The sequence below is a fragment of the Myotis daubentonii genome, chromosome 3 (assembly GCF_963259705.1).
Source record: "Myotis daubentonii chromosome 3, mMyoDau2.1, whole genome shotgun sequence".
In the NCBI taxonomy this organism is placed as follows: Eukaryota; Metazoa; Chordata; class Mammalia; order Chiroptera; family Vespertilionidae; genus Myotis; species Myotis daubentonii.
The window spans coordinates 116,228,518-116,250,280 of NC_081842.1; the positions used below are offsets into that span (position 1 = coordinate 116,228,518).

At 40.8% G+C, this 21,763-nt stretch overlaps 1 protein-coding gene across 6 annotated transcripts in view; it reads left to right on the top strand.

The window, feature by feature from the left end:
• The window catches only part of ATR (ATR serine/threonine kinase), a 186,760-nt gene that overhangs the window by 136,021 nt on the left and 28,976 nt on the right, over nucleotides 1–21,763 (top strand). For all 6 annotated transcript variants that reach the window (XM_059688266.1, XM_059688268.1, XM_059688267.1 and 3 more), the window contains 8 exons: nucleotides 202–293; nucleotides 516–693; nucleotides 3,765–3,944; nucleotides 4,365–4,524; nucleotides 6,402–6,581; nucleotides 13,942–14,084; nucleotides 16,662–16,759; nucleotides 20,635–20,867. In XM_059688266.1, the coding sequence (XP_059544249.1) occupies nucleotides 202–293; nucleotides 516–693; nucleotides 3,765–3,944; nucleotides 4,365–4,524; nucleotides 6,402–6,581; nucleotides 13,942–14,084; nucleotides 16,662–16,759; nucleotides 20,635–20,867 (1,264 nt within the window). The remainder of the gene's footprint in view (nucleotides 1–201; nucleotides 294–515; nucleotides 694–3,764; nucleotides 3,945–4,364; nucleotides 4,525–6,401; nucleotides 6,582–13,941; nucleotides 14,085–16,661; nucleotides 16,760–20,634; nucleotides 20,868–21,763) is intronic.

The window sequence follows — 21,763 nt, forward strand, 5'->3', positions numbered from 1 at the left end:
AGAAAATGGGAAGATTAAAATTTGGGAGATACTTTTTGATAGACAATTATTTTGTATCTAAATACAAAATACAATACAGTGCAAATACAATAAGCAGAACAATAAATGCAGTATATAGAGTATCTAAACTAATAAAAAATAATCTTTAAATGCCACTTTACATTGAAATAAATTAAAGCTTAATATCGTTTCTTTTAATAGGTCTGAATGGACAGACGAATTAAACACATACAGAGTGGAAGCAGCTTGGAAGTTATCACAGTGGGATTTGGTGGAAAATTATTTGGCAGCAGGTAAAATTACTTCTTAAAATATAAGTTGTTTTAAGATGCCATAAATAGACTAAGTGTCTAAGAAATAGTCATAATTAATCTCTCAACTTGTTTTGTGATTGCTTTGTTTAGTTGTCAAAATGAAATCATCGGTTCAGTATTTTTTCTGAGAATTTTACCAAATGAAATAAAACTTGTTCATAGACCCAGCTCTAATTACTTAACTCTTTATGTGTTTTTCAGATGGGAAATCTACCACATGGAGTGTCAGACTGGGGCAGCTATTATTATCAGTCAAAAAAAGAGATACCACAGCTTTTTATGATACATTGAAACTAGTGAGAGCCGAACAAATTGTACCTCTTTCAGCTGCAAGCTTTGAAAGAGGCTCTTACCAACGAGGATATGAGTATATTGTCAGGTATTTCAAAGTTCCCATATTTATATTCCTGGTCTATAAGTATCATCTGATAGGCTTAGAATGCTTTGATTAGTAAATAACTGATATTATGTTTATTATCATGCATAGCTAAACAAAATAGCTTTTTCATTCTTTAACTCACAATTACTCTATATTTTTCCCTTTTTATTCATTTACTAGAGGCCCGGTGCACAAAAATTTGTGCACTCGAGGGGTTCCCACAGCCTGGCCTGTGCCCTCTGACAGTCTGGGACCCCTCAGGGGATGTCCACCTGCTGGCTTAGGCCCACTCCCCAGGGGATCAGGCCTAAGCTGGCAGTCAGACATCCATCTGGCAGCCCGGGAGCCCTCAGGGGATGTTCACTTGCCAGCGGGGAGCAGGCCTAGCTGCAGTCGGACATCCTTAGCACTGCTGAGGAGGCGGGAGAGGCTCCCGCTGCCACTGCTGTGCTGGCAGCCGTCAGCCTGGCTTGTGGCAGAGCAGAGCTCCCCCTGTGGGAGCGCACTGACCAGAAGGGGGCAGCTCCTGCATTGAGCGTCTGCCCCCTGGTGGTCAGTGTGTGTCACAGTGACCAGTCATTTCCAGTCGTTCTGCTGTTAGGGTCAATTTGCATATTACCCTTTCATTATATAGGCTAGAGGCCTGGTGCATGGGTGGGGGCCGGCTGGTTTGCCATGAAGGGTGTCCTGGGTCAGGGTGGGGGTCCCTCTGGGGTTCCTGGCCAGCTTGGGTGAGGGGCTGAGGGCCCTTTTCAGACTGGCCAGACTCCCTTCAGGGTGAGGGGGTCCCTCTGAGGTTCCTGGCCAGCCTGGGTGAGGGTCTGAGGGTCGTTTTTAGGCTGGCCACACCCCTTTCAGGGTGGGGGGTCCCCACTGCGGTGCCTGGCCAGCCTGGATGAGGGGCTAATGCTTTTTGCAAGCTGGCCAAACCCCCCCTATTGGGGACTTTCACCCCATGGGGGTGTGGCCAGCCTTGGTGAAGGCCGTTTTCAGGCTGCTCACAGCCCCTTCAGGGTGGTGGGGTCCCGCTGGGGTGCCTGCCTCGCCTGGGTGAGGGGCTGATGGCCGTTTTCAGGCTGGCCACCCGCCCCCAGCCCAGCCAGGGCAGGTGGGAAGCTTGGCTTCCTCCATTGCTGAGGGCAACCCAAGCCTCCTGCTTGCTCCAGCTCCGTGGCCACGGCTGGCTGGAAGTAAGTATCTGGGATTTATTTATCTTTTATAATTGAAACTTTGTAGCCTTGAGCATAGCCCAAGGCAGGTCAGGGCATGGGGGAAGCTTGGCTTCCTCTATTGCCGAGGGCAACCCAAGCCTCCTGCTTCCTCCAGCTCTGTGGTCGCCACCATCTTAGTTGGGTTAATTTGCATGCTTGCTTCTGATTGGCTGGTTTCAGTGTAGCAGAGGGATGGATAATTTGGATGTTTCTCTTTTATTATACAGGATTATTATTATTTTTTTTCCTAATCTTCACCCAAAGACATGGTCATTGACTTTTTTAGAGAGGGGAAGGGAGCGAGGGACAGAGGCATGGAGGAAGGGAGAGAAAAATAAAACATCAATCAGTTGCTTCCTACACTTTCCCTGACAAGGGTTTGAACCCAAAACCTAAGCATGTGTCCTGGCCAGGAATCAAACCTCTGACCTTTTGGTTTATGGGATGGTGCTCCAACAAACTGAGCAATACCGGCTAGAGCCATTTTGTAGTTTTTCAAAAACATTTTAACATACATTCTATTAATTGGGAAGGCAATTTTGAGACTTCTAAAAAAATAACGAGAAAAATTTTATATTTGTCCTGATGTAATTCATAGTTTATTTTTTATACAACTAACCTAAGTAATCTAGACATCTGTATTTGACACATTGGTCTTCACTACTTATTGGTCCCCTTCCCTTCTTCTCATTTAGAAAGGCATTTGACATTTCGCCCCCCAAAAATGTAGGCATTACATTACTAGAAAGGAATATTAACTTATAGAGGTAAGAAAGAAATGATGGAAAACATTTTAGGCCTGTTAGTTCATCTGAAGAAAATAATTAAACATGTTTTAATTGAACTATAATAAAAAAAGATAAGTAAGCAATTTTTCTTTTTTTTTTAGTTAGAATAATCTATATTTTTTATAAGCCCCTTTGGTAACAGCTTAATGAAATCAGAGATTGGACCACCAAAATTATTTCTGTTCTGTAGTTGTATCTTGAATACTGACTGAATCATAGGCTATTGTGAAAGTATGAGTGCTTCGATTACACTTAGGAAAAAATCAACTGTATAATTTCTCATTTTTTGCTGGCATTTACTATGCCAAGTCCTCTTATGGGCAAATATTTATGTTAACATATAATGGATTCATATTTTCTTTTATCTTCATAAAGGTGATAAAGTTTTATTTTCATACATTTGAATTTAGTTTTATATATCATTCTCTAACTTAATTAACAAGAATTTGGGGATCATAGTAAGCACTAAATTTTTTAAAGTATGTTTAAAAATATATCTTTATTGCCCTAACCAGTTTGGCTCAGTGGATAGAGCGTTGGCCCTCAGACTGAAGGATCCTGTGTTTGATTCCGGTCAAGGGCATATACCTTGGTTATGGGCTCGATTCCCAATAGGGGGCATGCAGGAGACAGCTGATCAATGTTTCTCTCACATCAATGTTTCTAACTTTCTATCCCTCTCCCTTCCTCTCTGTAAACATCAATAAAACATAAAACACATAGAGGTAAGAAAGAACAATAAAGATATATATACATTTATTGATTTCAGAGAGGAAGGGAGAGGAAGAGAGAGATAGAAATATCAGTGATGAGAGAATCATTGACTGGCTGGCTCCTGAATGCCCCACACTGGGGATCGAGCTGGGCTAAATATTTAAATCAACATCATACTATACCCAATATGAAAAGATGTTACTGTTTATATTTACTAAGAATATGTATTGGTTAAAGTTCTTCCAAAGAAAACTGCACATTTTAGATTTTCATGGCTAATTTAATATACATGCATTATATATGAGATTAATAAGGATGAAGATTATATTATTTTAACATTGCCTCTGTTTGTCTCTAGATTACACATGTTGTGTGAGTTGGAGCATAGCATCAAACCACTTTTCCATGAGTCTCTAGGTGATAATTCTCAAGAAGATTCTCTAAACTGGGTAGCTCGACTAGAAATGACCCAGAATTCTTATAGAGCCAAGGAACCCATTCTGGCTCTCCGGAGAGCTTTATTAAGCCTCAACAAAAGGTTTTTCCACACTTTGTTTTAAAATGTCAATTATTGTGAATTTAGTATTGTATTTGCATATTACTTGGGGGTATATAGCTTTCCTAATTTTCTCTCTGAATCTCTATTTTTTTGGTTTTAATTGTCAGGGCTACTCTACATAGTTGAAACTTAAGAATTACATGTACATGCAATATATCTTTTTTTAATGTTAAAAAAAACTTACCAGGGGGAAGTACAGATATGGGTCATTAATAGGTCTTCATAGACTTATTGATAAAAATGGAGTACTTTAAGAAAATTAAAAGTATTTTTTTAGCAAATCTTTGATTTCTTTGAAATAGTGTATTAAGAATGTTCCATGTTAGAAAGAGGTATTTTAATTGTCATTGAATACACTTAAAAATGCTCTTTTCCTCCTGTTCTGTCACATTTCTTTAGACAAGATTACAATGAAATGGTTGGAGAATGCTGGCTACAGAGTGCCAGAGTAGCTAGAAAGGCTGGTCACCACCAGACAGCCTACAATGCTCTGCTCAATGCTGGAGAATCACGACTTGCTGAACTGTATGTGGAAAGAGCAAAGTGGCTGTGGTCCAAGGTAACACCAAGGGAATATCATCATATACATATGTATTTTGCAGATTATGTACTTTTTCTAAAGGCCTGAGTGACAGACAGTGTGTAATCTCAATTGAGAACCTTCTTTTTCTGTCACCTTTTTTCATCATTAGCTACCATGATTGGGAAGGAACTATTCTTTCTATCCTGAAGACCCCAAATAGTTTTCCATTTCAAGACTTAAGTGTAGTTATTTCAGTTTTCACATGTTTTTCATTATTTTCTTGAGGGACGTGACCAATTTTACTTTGTTTTAACCTCCTATATGTATAAAGAGTGTATGTAGTAAGATATCAAAAAATATTTGTTAAATGAACACAACATTGTCCTTATTCACATCCTTGGCAGATAATTAGTTTTGTGTGGACTTGTCAGTACTTACCGTCAAGATTCACTTCCAATTAATCTAGCTTGTTAGGAAGGGCTTAGCTTCTGCACAAAGTCTCCAATAGTCAGATTAAAGCTACAGTAATGTGAAAAAGGCTTTTTAAATATCTTAACTTGCAAAGCTTATGCCCAATATTTAAAAGGTTGTTATTTATATATCTCCTCATGTTTGCCACCAGTTTAGTATTAGCAGTAGGTATAGCATGTTCTGAAGTTGACATTTACCAATTATAGTTGGTACCACCTGTGGCTGGACCAACTTCATGGTGGCTGAGAAACGACAGGAGGGAAGATGTTTCCTGGACGGACGGGAATTGAAAGTAATAATTCAGGCTGCATTGGTTAGTGCCTGATCATTTTCTGAGCTAGTATAATTCTATAAGTTGTAATACCTTAAACACGATATGTTAAAAATGCAGTTCAGTGCCATTTTTTCTCCCATTTTCCCTATTTTTCTAGGTAGGACTCTTACATTCTCTCATCCAAGATATCAGGGCATCATCTTGACCCTCCTACCCTCCCTCACTTTTCACATCCAGTTGGACACTAAATCTACCTTAGAAATGTCTTTTAAATTATCTCCCTCTTATTTGTCTCTGCTGCTTTTATTCATTCCATTTGTAACCTATAACAATGTTAATAGCCTTTTTGGCAGTCTCACCTTTTCTCTATATACATTACTGCAATCTGATGTTTCTAAAATTCATGTTGAATCATGTTGCTCCACTGATTAAAATCCTTCAAAGTATTCTGTATGCCTTTAGCATTAAGTCTGAATTCTAGAAAGTACAAAAGGCCCTTTGTGATTGAGTTCCAGTCTGCCTCTTCAGTTTCAGTAACAAACCCTTTAGGCTTCAGCTAAAACCAGACTACTCACTTTTCTACCAATTAAAATTATTTTTCCTTCTACCAAGAATGTTTTTTACTGAATTCTCTGCAGGGAAAATTCATACTCATTATTTAAGACCTAATTCAGATCTTCCTTATTTGGTAACCTTTCCTGACTGATGCTCTTTTCCATTTTCCTGTATTTTCAGGTATATTTAGAGGACTCCCTTTACTTTACCCCATTATGTCTATGTATATTCCTCTGTTAAAGGTACTTAACACATTGGGTTGTTATTTTAGGTACATAGTCTATTTCTTCACTTGACTGTGAACTTTTTTAAGCCAGAGGTTTGGGTTTATTCATTGTTTATCCCCAGTCATATAGACTTATTTTCAGTCCCCATCACTTTGATCGACTAAAATGAATGAGTATATGATTATGAATTTTACACGAAATGAAGCAATGTTACCTTTTTAGGATTTTACTTTTATAGGATGGAAATAAGAGCTGAACATGAAACTCAGATGGACCTACACATAAAATATCTAATGAACTTTAAATCCTAACAATTGTATTTGTTTTTCAAAAAATGGAAATACGTTCTTAAATTAAAAGATTTGTTGTTGCCTTTTTTCTTTTAGGGTGATGTTCACCAGGCACTAATTGTTCTTCAGAAGGGAGTTGAATTATGTTTCCCTGAAAATAAAACTCCAACTGAGAGTAAGGACATGTTAATCCATGGTCGAGCTATGCTGCTAGTAGGCCGATTTATGGAAGAAACAGCTAACTTTGAAAGCAATGCAGTTATGAAAAAATATAAGGCAGGTATAGTTATAATACAATTTCAATAAGAAACTCATTCTTTTGTTTTGTTTTTGAAAATGGATCAAATTATTTTAAAGTCCAGATGGAAGAATACATGTATAAAAATAGCCAAGAGCCCTGGCCAGTGTGGCTCAGTTGGTTTATCATTGTCCCATGAAACAAAAGGTCACCAGTTCTATTATAGATAAAGGCACATGCCAGAGTTGCCAGCTAGATCCCCAGTAGGAGGTGTGCAGAAGGCATTCAATCAGTGTTTCTCACATTGATTTTTTTTCTCTCTTTCTCTCCCTGTCCCTTTCTCTCTCTCTAAAGGCAATAAAAAATATAATTTTAAAAAATAGCCAGGAAACCTGTTTGACTTTTAGTGCGTATATAGCATAAGTATATAGCTGGAGGAACTATTACAAAGTAAATACACTCATGAAACCATCATCCCGATGAAGAAGTAGAATATTATTAGCACTTCACAATCCACTCTTTCACCCTCATTCCCCAAAGTTAGCTACCCTAGCCTGAATATTTTTGAACAAACACAATATATACCTTCCTTACTAGTAGTTATTAAGATTTACTAGGTACGTAGATGGTGTTATAAGACAGATACTTCTCAGTAACCCATAGGTCAGAGAACAAATTGCAGTGAGAATTGAAAAATACTTTGAACTGAATGATAATAAAAATATGACATGTGATACAGCTAAAGCCATTCTTTTTTATTAAAATATATATTTTATTGATTTCAGAGAGGAAGGGAGATGAGGGAGAGAAAGAGATACAAACATCAATGTTGAGAGAGAATCATTGATCAGCTGCCTCCTGCACGTCCCCTACTGGGGATTGAGCCTACAACTCCAGGCGTGTGCCCTGACCAAGAATCGAGTTGTGACCTCCTGGTTCATGGGTCAATGCTCAACCATTGAGCACACTGGCCAGGCAGCTAAACCCATTCTTCAAGGGAATTTAAAATGTTATTTTACATGTATTAAAAGAAAATAAAGGCTCACAATTAATGAGCCTTAAGTATCCACCTCAAAGTGTTAGAAAAGGGAACAAAAATTTTTAAAAAAAACAAAGAATGTAGAAGTTAGGAAATAATAAAGTAAGAGACAGTGGCTATAATTTGTGAGGCAGATTACCTGAGAAAGAGAAGTTAAACAGACAAAAAGTTATAGATCCCGCCGAAGCCGGTTTGGCTCAGTGGATGGGGCGTCGGCCTGCGGACTGGAGGGTCCCGGGTTCGATTCTGGTCAAGGGCATGTGCCTGGGTTGCGGGTGCATCCCCGGTGGGAGATGTGCAGGAGGCAGCTGATCGATGTTTCTCTCTCATCGATGTTTCTAACTCTCTATCTCTCTCCCTTCCTCTCTGTGAAAAATCAATAAAATATATTTTTTAAAAAAAAAGTTATAGATCTGTATAGGTAGCCACCTGAATCTTTGATTAAGGGCCATGGTGTACATACATAACTCAAAACTCTATGAGGCCCAGCTGGAAGCAGCTGCTGAGGAAAGAACAATTATGGGGAAACTATAAGAACAACAATATTGCCCTAACCAGTTTGGCTCAGTGGATAGAGCATCGGCCTGCGGGCTCAAGAGTCCCAGGTTCGATTCCAGTCAAGGGCATGTACCGTGGTTGTGGGCACATCCCCAGTGGGGAGTGTGCAGGAGGCAGCTGATCGATGTTTCTCTCTCATCAATGTTTCTAATTCTCTATTCCTCTCCCTTCCTCTCTGTAAAAAATCAATAAAATATATATTTTTTTAAAAAAAAGAAGAACAATTTTTGGAGGGCACATAGACCCTTTGATGTAAATTATCAATGTCAATCTTTTGAGACACAGGATAGAAAAAGGTAAAGTGTGATAAGTATATCTGGAGGGCAAACTGAGAAAAATTAGTGTATGTGTCAAAACTTATTATAAATGTACTAGAGGCACATTGCACAAAAATCTGTGCACTGGGGGGAGGGGCGGGAGGGTTTCTCATCCCACCCTATGCCCTCTCACAGTCTGGGACCTTTTGCTCCTTACTGCTTGCTGCTCCTTACTGCTTGGCTGCTGCTCCTTAGCGCTGCCGCGCAGGCAGGAGAGGCTCCCACCACCGCTGCTGTGCTTGCCAGGCGTGAGCCTGGCTTCTGGCTTAGTAACGCTCCCCCTGTGGGAGCACACAGACCACCAGGGGGAAGCTCCTGCGTTGAGGTCTGCCCCCTGGTGGTCAGTGCGCATCATAGCGACCGGTCGTTCTGGTCGTTGTGCTGTAACGGTCGCTCAGGCTTTTATTATATAGACTAGAGGCCTGCTGCACAAAAATTTGTGCACTCGGGGGTCCCTCAGCCCGGCCCGTGCCCTCTCGCAGTCTGGGACCCCTCGGGGGATGTCCCCAGGGGATCGGGCCTAAGCTGGCAGTCAGACATCCCTCTGGCAGCCCAGGAGCCCTCGGGGGATGTCCACTAGCCAGTGGGTGCTGGGGTCCAGCCCCAGCAGTCCAGGGGTTCCCAAAGGTGTGGACGGATTTGGCGAAGAATGTTTTACACGGAGACAGCGTTCAGAACTCTCTAGCTTTCCTTAGTCTCAGTGGATCTTCCCTGTGCCTGGCTGAAGCCACAGAGAGAGATCCCAAGGCAAGCTGAGCCTTTATTTTATAGTGAAAGGTAAACAAGGTAGTGGTTACCAAAATTACACTGTTCTTGTGAGTTTCACTTGTTTACACTGTTCTTGTGAGTTTCACTTGTTTACACCATGGTTATACTTCCTGCACTTCCTCAGGCCATTAGCTTCCCAGATAAGATCTAGGGAGTGTTATAAGGTCAAGCCTAATTATGCTAAGAGGACTGTGCCCTCTAAGCTGGGAATTGTTTGTGACTTTGCCCACAGGTCAGTCCGAGGCTTAACCCTATATCGGCTCCCCACAAGTGGGGACCAAGTCTAAGCTTCAATCGGACACCGCTGTGCTGGCAGCCATCAGCCTGGCTTGTGGCTGAGCAGAGCTCCCCCTGTGGGAGCACACTGACCACCAGGGGGCAGCTCCTGCATTGAGCCTCTCCCCCATGGTGGTGAGTGTGTGTCACAGTGACCAGTCATTCCCAGTCGTTCTGCTGTTAGGGTCAATTTGCATATTCCCCTCTATTATATAGGATAGAGGCCTGGTGCATGGGTGGGGGCCGGCTGGTTTCCCCTGAAGGGTGTCCCGGATCAGGGTGGGTGTCCCGCTGGGTTGCCTGGCCAGCCTGTGTGAGGGGCTGAGGGCCGTTTTCAGGCTACCTACAGCCCCTTCAGGGTGGGGAGTCCTGCTGGGGTGCCTGGCCAGCCTGGGTGAGGTGCTGAGGGCTGTTTTCAGACTGCCCACACCCCCTTCAGGGTGGGAGTCCCGCTAGGGTGCCTGGCCAGCTTGGGTGAGGGGCTGATGGCTGTTTTCAGGCTGGCTGCGCCCCCCGGCTCCCCAAGCTCCCAGCCTCTCCTTTTTTTCTTTTTTCTTTTTTTTCTGGGATTTATTTATCTTCTATAATTGAAACTTTATAACCTTGAGCAGAGCCCAGGTCCGGCTGGAAGCCTTTCAGTCAACAGGCCGACGCCCTCTCCACTGATCCAAACCAGCTAGGGCCACTATTGGTATCTTGGTAGGCATTGTGTTGAATCTGTAGATTTGTTTGGGTAGTATGGCCTTTTTAAATGATATTAATTTTTCCTATCCATGGACATGTTATATGATTCCACTTGTTTGTATCTTCTTCAGTTTCTTTCTTCAATGTTTTACAATTTTCTGAGTACAGGTCTTTTATATCCTTGGTTAAATATACTCCTAGGTATTTCATTCTTTTTGGAGCAGTTGTGAAAGGGATTCTTACTTTCTTTCTCCCTTCCTCCCTCTCTCTCTCTCTCTCTCTCTCTCTCTCTCTCTCTCTCTCTCTCTTTCTCTCTTCCTTTCTTGCCTTTCTTTTTTTCTTTCCTTTCTTTCGTTTTGTTCTCTGAGAGTTCATTATTGGTGTATAAAAATGCTACTGGCCTGACTGGCGTGACTCATCAGTTGAGCGTTGACCCAGGAACCGAGACATCATCATTTCCATTCCTGGTCAGGGCACATGCCCAGGTTGCAGGCTCAATCCCCAGTGTAGGGCATGCAGGAGGCAACCAATTGATGATGTTCCTGTCTCATCAAAGTTTCTATCTTTTTATCCCTCTCCCTTCCTCTCTCTAAAAATCAATTAAAAAAACAACAACACAAAACTTCTTTAAAATGCTACTGATTCCTGGATGTTTATTTTGTATCCTGCTATTTTACTGAATTCAGTGATCAGTTCAAATAGTTTTTTTGGTGGAATCTTTAGGATTCTCTATGTACAGTATCATGTCACCTGCATATGACAGTTTTACCTCTTCCTTTACAATGTGGAGCCTTTTATTTCTTCTTCTTTTCTGATTGCAGTGGCTAGACCTCCAGTACTATATTGAATAATAGTAGTGAAAATGGTCATCCCTGTCTTCTCAGTCTTAAGGGGAACACTTATAATTTTGCCCATTGAATATGATATAGGCTCTGGGTTTGTTACATATAGCCTTTATTATGTTGAAGTATGTTCCCTCTATTCCCACTTTCCTGACAGTTTATATCATACATGGGGGCTGGATTTTATCAAATGCCTTTTCTGGATGTATTGATATGGTCACATGCTTTTTATTCTTAATTTTGTTTATATGGTGTATCACATTTATTGATTTGTGGATATTACACCAACCTTGCATCTTTGGAATAAATCCCAGTTGATCATGCTATATGATCTTTTTAATGTATCCCTGAATTTGGTTTGCTAATATTTTGTTGAGAATTATGTCATCCATATTCATCAGGGGTATCCTATCTAATAGAGGGAATATGCTGATTGACCCTGATGTCATAAAGATGGCAGCACCCATAGCCAATAAGGAGGCAATATTCTAATTGACTGCCACCCCCTCAAAGGTGGCGGCGCCCACAGCCAATAAGGAGGGAATATGCAAATTGACTGCCCCACCCTCAAAGATGGCAGTGCCCACAGCCAATAAGGAGGGAATATGCTAATTGATTGCCATGCCCTCAAAGATGGATGTGCCCACAGCCACAAGATGGTGGTGCCCAGCCCCCTCAGCCCCTCCTGGGGGTGGGCCCATCCTTGCCATGATCCTGCCTCTGGATTCCCCTAGTCCCCTCAGCTCCCCAGCCGCCCAGGGCCGCCCGAGGCTCAGGTAACCAGGGCCGGCTGATGCTTGCGCTGCTGACAGTGGCAGCAGTAGAGGTGTGATGGGGTGTCACCTTCCCCTGATCACCAGGTTGCCTCCCACCCCTGAGGGCTCCTGGACTGTGAGAGCAGCCTGGCCGGGCTGAGGGACCCCTTCTCCAGTGCATGAATTTTCATGCACCGGGTTTCTAGTCTATACTAATAATTGAGAAATATGCATATTGTTCAGAATACCGTCACAGTATCAGTAACGACCAAACAGGGCCGGCAGGGGGTTAGTGAGGGACGACCAAACGACCAAACAGCCAGCTGCGTGGGGCGACCAGGTCAAGAGGGGGGTTAGTTAGGGACGACCAATGACTGAACAGCTGGCTGCATGGGGCAACCAGGCCGGCAGAGGGGCAGTAAGGGGCGACCAGGCCAGTGGTGGTGGGGAGTTAAGGGTGACCAGGCCAGCAGATGGGGGAAGTTGGGGGTGACCAGGCTGGGGTTGGGGGGAGTTGGGGGTTTCTTGACCAGCAGCGGGGGCAGTTAGGGGCAATCAGGCCAGCAGGCACAAGTGTTTAGGGGCGATCAGGTAGGCAGGTAGGTGAACAGTTAGGAGCCAGTGGTCCCGGATTGTGAGAGGGATGTCTGACTCCAGGTTTAGGCCCGATCCCTGGGGGCAGTTGGATATCCCCCGAGGGGTCCCAGATTGGAGAGGGTGCAGGCTGGTCTGAGCAGTCCCCCACCCCCCCATGCATGAATTTCATACACCGGGCCTTTAGTTAGCCTATGATTTTCTTTCTTTGTTGTGTCTTCATCTGGTTTTGAAATTAGGATAATTTTGTCTTTTGTCCTTTTTAATTTTTGAAATAGTTTGAGAAGGATTGGTGTTAGTTTTTTGAATGTTTGGTAAAATTCACCTGTAAAACCATTATGTCCAGGGCTATTGTTTTTGGGCCTTTTAAAAATACTGCTTCTATTTCACTAGTTTTAATCTGTCTAGTGAGATTCTCTGATACAACCTAATTTAGTTTTGGAAGATTATATGTTTTTAGGAATGTACCCATTTTGTCCACATTATCCAAATTGTTGGCATATAGTTGTTCGTAATAATTTTTTTACAATATTTTATATTTCTTTGGTGTCAGTTAATGCTTCTCTTTCACTTCTTGTTTTATTTGTTTGGGTCTGCTCTCTTTGTTTCTTAATGAATCGGTGTCTGGTTAAAGGTTTGTCAATCTTCTGTATCTTTTCAAAGAATGAGCTTTTGATTTTATTTATATCTGTATTGGGGTTTTTTTTAGACTCTATTTCATTTATTTCTGCTCTGATCTTTATTATTTCCTTCTACTCACTTTGGGCTTTGTTTCTTGTTCTTTTTCAAGTTCCTTTTAGTGGAAAATTAGATTATTTATTTGAGATTTTTTTTGTTTCTTGAAGTAGGCCTATAATGTTAATGAATTTCCCTCAAAGGGCTGCTTTCCCTGTGTCCCTCAGATTTTGGGTTCTTGTGTTCTCATTTTCAGCTGTTTCAAGGTATCTTTTGACTTATTTCTTGATCTCATTGTTAAGCCATTCATTGTTTAGTAACATGTTAGTTAGCATCCATGTATTTGTTTGTTTTTCATTTTTCTTCTTGTGATTGATTTTAAGTTTTATAAATTATGGTCACAGAAGATGCTTGATATGATTTCATTCATGTTAAATTTATATAGACTTATTTTGTGTCCTAATATGTGGTCTATCCTCGAAAATGTTTCATGGGCACTTTACAAGAATGTATATTCTGCTGCTTTGGGGTGAAATGCTCTAAGAATATCAATCGAATCAATTTGATCTAGTGTGTCATTTATGGCCACAGTTTCCTTGTTGATTTTCTGTCTGGAAGATCTATCCATTGATGTCAGTGGGGTGTTAAGATCCTCTATTATAATTGTATTACTGTCAGCTTCTCCCTTTATGTCCATCAAGGTTTGCTTTACATATTTAGGTGCTCCTATGTTGGGTGCATAAATGTTTGCAAGGGTTATATCCTCTTTTTGGATTGCTCTCTTTATCATTATGTAGTGTCTTTCTTTACCTCTAATTATCTATTTATATTTTACTTTCTAGTATAGTGTGGGGTTTTCTGAGGAGAGTATCCTGTGTTCTCTTTTCCAGGATGTGACCTTGTTCCTGCCAGAGTGGGAGGATGGGCACTTTTACCTTGCCAAGTATTATGACAAATTGATGCCCATGGTCACAGATAACAAAATGGAAAAGCAGGGTGATCTCATTCGGTATATTGTGCTTCATTTCGGAAGGTAAGTGTGAGAACTGCGAGTTTGCTGATTATATATGTCTAGGTGACTATTTTTTTAAAAAATATATTTTATTGATTTTTTACAGAGAGGAAGGGAGAGAGATAGAGAGTTAGAAACATGGATCGGCTGCCTCCTGCACACTCCCCACTGGGGATGTGCCCACAACCAAGGTACATGCCCTTGACCGGAATCGAACCTGGGACCCCTCAGTCCGCAGACCGACGCTCTATCCACTGAGCCAAACCGGTTTCGGCGTGACTATTGACATTGAATTGTTATCACAGATCTTAGCATATTCAGGATGTTTTCTGCTTTACCACTGATTCAACCTATTACATTAGATGAGATGTTAATTTTTTTTCTTTCCTTAAAAAAAACCAATTTTATCCCTAACCAGTTTGGTTCAGTGGTTAAGAGCATTGGCCCATACACTGAAGGATTGTGGGTTTGAGTCTGATTAAGGGCTCATACCTCAATTGCAGGCTTGGTCCCTAACCCCGGCCAGGGAGCATGTGGGCAGCAACCAGTCGATGTGTCTCTCTCACGTCGATGTTTCTCTCCCATTCCCTTCCGTTCTCTCTAAAAATCAAGGGGGGAAAAATCCTTGGGTGAGGATTAACAAAAAAACAAAACATCAACAACAAAAAACTATTTTAATGGAATAAGGCATGCATATTTTAAAAACATTTTATAGTACCAAGTATATACAATGAAAATTACATGTCCTTCCCATTTCAGACCCTTATTCCCTGAGTCCCTCTTCCTAGAATGCCAGAAGTCCCTAAATCTGACATATTTAATGGTTGTATTTAATTGCCAGTGGAATCTTCTAGCCTATTTAAGAAGTAATACCTATACAAAAATGATTTTGACATCAAACTTGTAAAAAGAACTTATCTCTTAAGCTAGATACCAGATGAAATATAACTTAATTTCATCTATTAGAAAATTGTAGCCAAATGGTGTATTATCTCACGACTACTGTTTATATAGTCACAAATTATTAATTCCTAACAAGTAATAATGACATTCCACTCATTCTTTTTATCTTGCTCATTAGCATTGCTTTACATTGAAGGGTAACTTACTTCAGAGCAATAAATCTATTTAAAGTTGCTAGTACTAGGTATTTGGACTTCTCAGTTCAATATTTTCAGGAATCAAAGCAATATTTGTTTATAAGTGAAAGGATTATAATATTTTCCAAGCCTTCCTTTCCACAATGGAATTCAAGTTTTATAAAATCCAAACTTATTTATTTATTAATGATTATTAATTGCTTGTTATTGAGGCAGAATTTCTGGCATATTGGCATTTTAAAATTAAAGTATAAGCAGAGGATATTTTTCTTTTCTAAAGTATGTAATAGCTTTCATTTGCTCTAGTATTAGTATATGTATTGGTATATAACATTTACTTAATACATTTTCTTTAAAACAGTTATTTGGAGTCCTTGATGTGCATAACACTGTTAGCTATAGTGTGATATATCTATAAATATAGTTTAAGAAAATAAGGCAATTTTATAAAATTTTATCCATAGTTACACTAAAACATTTGGATACTTAGAAGAGTATACTCAGTTATGGAGATTTACTTATATCCTTTGAATGATTGAATTACTGTGTTATTACTAATTAAGTATCAGTATTTGTCCTCAGGGAACTCCAATCTAATTAGATAGAGAAACGTTAAACATGTAAAACATTTAAATATTGATGTATAATAGAATGGTATCCAAATAAATAGTGTAAATATCTTTTTTATATTATCAAGATACCAAAAATGAATCAAATGAGTCCAGATTTTGGGCAAATCTGAAGTCAAAACTCAAGCCCCTGGCTTTGTGATTTAAAAAGCATACCTATTTGTACTTCATTGCTACAGAAACCTGGTAGGCCTCATGAAGAAGGTAGAATTTGAAAGATAATTACATTTAAGAAGGAGAGGACATTACTGACTTTTTACAGATTGGCAGAGAAACAGGGTTGAATGGTTTATTCAGAGGATTGTGAGGAAATTGGAGTTGATGGAAGATGTATGCTGGTGAGTAGTAAGAGACTATGATTGGAAAGTTATAAAGAAACAAGATTGTGAATATTTGAATCCTAGACAGAGTCGTTCATGTGGTCGTAATAAATAGGAGGAGAGCATGATAAAACTAGAATTTAAAGAATATTCGTCTGGAATTTATTGAAAGGAAGAAATGTAGAATTAGGGAAACTAAGTTATTATAATTTCCCAGAAATTGAGTGATTGGGCATGACCTGGGGCATGGAGTGCAATTGAAGGCACAGATCCTAAGGGCAATTTGAAGGAATTATTGACAGGATTTTGACTAGGTCATAACTTACATTAATTTTGTTACAGGCAGTATCGAGCTTAGTGAGGAATATAGTAGGAAAAAAGGAGAGAGAGGAAGTTAAAAGATAACCTCTACCTGGAAGAAATAATGATACTATAATTTTTGTTCAGAAGGCTATATATTACTCAAGTAATAGTTTAAATTTTTAATTTTTAATTTATATAACATAAACAAAGAACACTGTTAATAATATCTTCTCTGTATGATTGCAGATCTCTACAATATGGAAATCAATTCATATATCAGTCAATGCCACGGATGTTATCACTATGGCTTGATTTTGGTGCTAAGGCATATGAATGGGAAAAAGGTATAATTTTTTATGTAAAATTTTAAGGAACCAAGAATTATTTTTGTATAAAATCATATTTGGCTTCACAGTTTAACCTAATAAAAGCTAGAAATGAATTTGATAATTAAGATTTTATAAATTACAAAAGTTAGCTATAATTGAAAAATAAATTTTAAAATTATTTTATACTATAGGCCCAGTGCACAGGATTCTTGCACTGGTGTGGGGGTGTGGCCTGCACGGATCGGCCAGCTGTGGGAGTGTCACTCATCCTGGTCAGCCAAGTGGCTGTGGACCCGCCCTCTGAGCGGCTGCTCCCCAATCTGGCATCTTCCCTGCAGCCAGAGCACTTGCCTCTCCAGGAGACCCGGTTCGGGCCGGGCCCAGGGACAATAGCACTGAGAGGTGGCAGAGTAGGTCTCAGTCCCATTGCAGCCATGAGCCCTCCTCTCAGCCTCTGGGGTCAGCTCTGCAAGCCCTGTGTGGTGGTGCTGCGCAGCCTATGGACGTCCGGAGGAGGCGGCTGGGAGTGAGGAGGAGGAGCCTGGGGTGAGGAGGCAATTATCATAGCCCGGGTTCCTGCCCGTCAGCCTGCGGTTCACAGCTGGAGGAGCCACTCATCCCGGTTGGTCGAGCATTGCACCCACTGTGGTATCGCACTGACCACCAGGGGGCAGCTCCAGCATGAGCGTCTGCCCTCTGGTGGTCAGTGTGTGTCGTAGCAACTGGTTGATCAGTCGTCTGGTCCTTCGGCGTTTGGTTGCTGAGCTGTTATTATATAGGATACGTGTGAACAAGAAACTAAATGTGCCGAAACCGGTTTGGCTCAGTGGATGGAGCGTCGGCCTGCGGACTGAAAGGTCCCAGGTTCGATTCCGGTTGGGGGCATGTACCTGGGTTGCGGGCATATCCCCAGTGGGAGATGTGCGGGAGGCAGCTGATCGAAGTTTCTAACTCTCTATCTCTCTCCCTTCCTCTCTGTAAAAAAATCAATAAAATATATTTAAAAAAAAAAAAAAAAAAAGAAACTAAATGTTAAAAACAGGAAAGACTGCCCTGGCCCATGTGGCTCAATTGGTTGGGTGTCATCCCATGCATGTGCACCAATGGATTGCTAATTTGATTCCAGGTCAGGGCACATGCCTGGGTTGCACGCTATATCCCTGGTGGGGGGACATGCAGGAGGTGGCCAATCGATGTTTCACTCTCACACAGATGTTTCTTTCCGTCTCCTTTCCTCCCTCCCTCTCTCTCTCTTTCTCTCAAAATCAATTTTAAAAAATTTTAAAGGGGGAAAAACTAAACATAGGCTTTTTAAATTATAATAGGGTAAACTTTCAATATTCTATTAGTTTCAATTGTACAACATAGTTAGTCAACATTTATATACCTAACAAGGCCATCACCATGATTAGTCTGGTACCCATCTGTCACTGTACGAAATTACTATAATACTAGAGGCCCAGTGCATGAAATTCATGCATGGGAAAGGGAGGGGTTCCTCAGCCCGGCCTGCACCCTCTCCAATCTGGGACCCCTCGGGGGATGTCCAACTGCCTCTAGCAATCCAGGATTGCCTCCTCCAGTTGGTTGCAGGCACCCTGGACCCGGGCTTCCCTCCCTCTGGCCGGCCGCAGGGGACCGTGGACGGGCAGCTTCGCCCAGGCCGCAGGCACTCAGGACCACAGGGCAGGCGGCTTGTCTCTCTCCAGGGCTTCAGGTGCAGCCACTGGCTCCCAGGACCATGGGGCGGGAGGCTTGTCCCTCTGCTGGGCCGTAGCCTGGCTGGTCCCCATTCCTATCTCATGAGCTCATTTGTGCCTGGCTAGTCCCCATTCCTCTCTTGCGAACTCATTTGTGCCTGGTTGGTCTCCATTCCTCTCTTGTGAGCTCATTTGTGCCTGGCTGGTCCCCATTCCTCTCTCCCCAGTGTTGAGTGTCTGAACCGTTAACGTATGAGAGCGTGACGACCATTTGCATATTAGCTTTTTATTAAATAGGATTATTGAATATATTCTCTATTCTGTACATTACATCCCCTAGACCAGTGGTCGGCAAACTGTGGCTCACAAGCCACATGCGGCTCTTTGGCCCCTTGAGTGTGGCTCTTCCACAAAATACCGACTTCTGCACATGGGCCACGAAGTTTCACTTGCACTGTACATGTGCGCCTGCATGTGGTATTTTGTGGAAGAGCCGCACTCAAGGGGCCAAAGAGCCGCATGTGGCTCTCGAGCCGCAGTTTGCCAGCCACTGCCCTAGACTTATTTATTTTTTAAAAATATATTTTATTGATTTTTTACAGAGAGAAAGGGAGAGGGATAGAGAGTTATAACATCGATCGGCTGCCTCCTGCACACCCCCCACCAGGGACGTGCCCACAACCAAGGTACATGCCCCTGACCGGAATCGAACCTGGGATCCCCCAGTCCGCAGGCTGACCCTCCATCCACTGAGCCAAACCGGCCAGGGCCCTAGACTTATTTTTCAAATTTGTACCTCTTATTCCCCTTCACCTTTTTCACCCTTCCCCTGACTTTCCTCCCCACTGGCAACTATCAGTTTGTTGTCTATATTTATGAATCTGTTTCTGTTTCTGTTTTGTTGGTTTGTTTTACTTTTTAAATACCTAAACATAGACTTTTTAAGTAGTTACAGTTCAGGACCTGCAATTGAAAATCTGCTTACTCTTTGATGAAGCTAACAGATATTGAAAAATATTAGTTTAAGCCAAATAATTTACCATAAAAATTACAATGGATTGTGACTTGTTTTGTTTGTTTCTAGTGAAAATTAAAAGCCCTTAAATTTTTCAATGGCCCTAAATATTTTTTCCTACATGGACAGAGAAAACTATATTTTCATAAATTGGCACATGACCTGGTTTTGTACATGAGAATAGCACACAGTAGTCCCTCTACTACTATTACTACTACATGGGTGAAACATTCCTAGACCCCAGTGGATGTCTGAAACCATTGGTAGTACCAAACCCTAATCAAGTTCTTCAACTCTGTTGGAAATGTGGCAGCAGCTTCTTCATTGGCAAATGTAGCCTCTGCCGTAATTTTTATATTTTTCAGTCCAAATCTATTCCTAAATCTGTGTAACCAATCCTTATTTGAAGTAAATGGCTTGGTGTCACTCATTTCAGGGGCTCTCTTGCTGAAGTCTTTGTATGGGCTCATTGCTTGCTGGTGCAACACGTTACTCTCAGTCGAAACAGGTTTTCTGTGCATGTCTTCCATCCACAAATTTAATACATTTTCTGTCTTAAAGCACTTTTTCCTTCTTCAAAACTTCACGGATAGAAGAGTCTTCTTATTATATTAGTAGATGTTAGCAAACCCAGCATATGATTTTTTTTCCCTTTCCAGATGGTTGAGAACTTTTACCTTTTGACTTAAATGAAGCATGTTAGGGCTTCTCTTTGGCATATAGGAATTGCCAGGGTCATTACTCCTGTGCTTTAGGGCCATTATTAAAGTAAAATGAGGGTTATCAGAATACAAGCACTGTAATATGTTAATAGTTGATCTAATAAGTGAGAGACCTAAGTGACTAGCATGTACAGCATGAAAACACTGGACAAAAGTATGAATCATGTCCTAAGGAGGACAGAGTAGGGATGGAATGAGATTTCATCATGTTACTCAAAATATTGTGCAACTTAAAACTTAAGAATTGTTTATTTCTGGAGTTTTCCATTTAATATTTTCAGACAGCAGTTGACTGCCGGTAATTGAAAATGTGGAAAGCAAAACAGTGGATAGAGGGGATTACTTTATATCTTAAAGCTGTTTTTAAAACAAAATTTTTCTTCTGTGAAATGAACTGATATATTGTTCTATTCTTTCTAACTTCTATTTTTTTTACTTTGATTTTTCTTCCAGCTGGCCGGTCTGATCGTGTCCAAATGAGAAATGATTTAGCTAAAATAAATAAAGTTATCACAGAACACACAAGTCAGTTAGCTCCATATCAGTTTTTAACTGCTTTTTCACAGTTGATCTCTCGAATTTGTCATTCTCATGATGAAGTTTTTGTTGTCTTGATGGAAATTATAGCTAAAGTGTTTCTGGCCTATCCTCAGCAAGCAATGTGGATGATGACAGCTGTCTCAAAGGTAATATGTTAATCACAACATTGGGTTTTTCCCCTTCTTATATGGCATTAATTATTTAATGCTAATATGTAGGTGTGAGTACCAGGGTTTCTCTTTTATATTAGATTTGTAGTAAACATAAATATTTAAAAAACAAATTATAGCATGTTTCATTTAAAACTTTGGAAATATCTACCATACCAAATGAATTGACTAGTAGGTTTAAGATCAAAGAATTCAGCATGCTTTCTATAAGGTATATAAGTTGTTAGTGCTTGGTATAAAGTAGCAACATGTCCTAGGCAGGTAGCTTAATCAGTTGGAGTGTTATCTGTACACCAAAAGGTTGCAGGTTTAATTTCTGGTCAGTGCACATACCTAAGTTGCAGGTTCTATCCCTGGTCAGGCGCATGTCTGGGGCAACCAGTTGATGCTTCTTTCTCACATCAATGTTTTCCTTTCTCTCTCTCTAAAATCAATCAAAAGCATATCCTCAGGTGAAGGTTAAAAAAACACACACATAAAACAAAAACAGCGCCTTAGCCAGTTTGGTTCAATGGATAGAGCGTCAGCCTGCAGACTAAAGGGTCCCAGGTTTGATTCCAGTCAAGGGCACATGCTCGAGTTGTAGGCTTGATCCCCGGTAGGGGGCATGCAGGAGGCAGCCAATCAGTGATTCTCTCTCATCATTGATGTTTCAATCTCTCTCTCCCTCTCCCTTCCTCTCTGAAATAAATAAAAATATATTAAAAAACAAAAACAACATATTTTTTCCCCAAGTGGTTTAATCCTAAGTACCAGAACTGTTAATACTAGATAGAAAAATGTTTTTGCATTATTAATAGAACTTTACAACGTGGTAAATATGTTTGTTTAATAAATACTTAAGAGAATTTTAAAAATAATACAGATATATA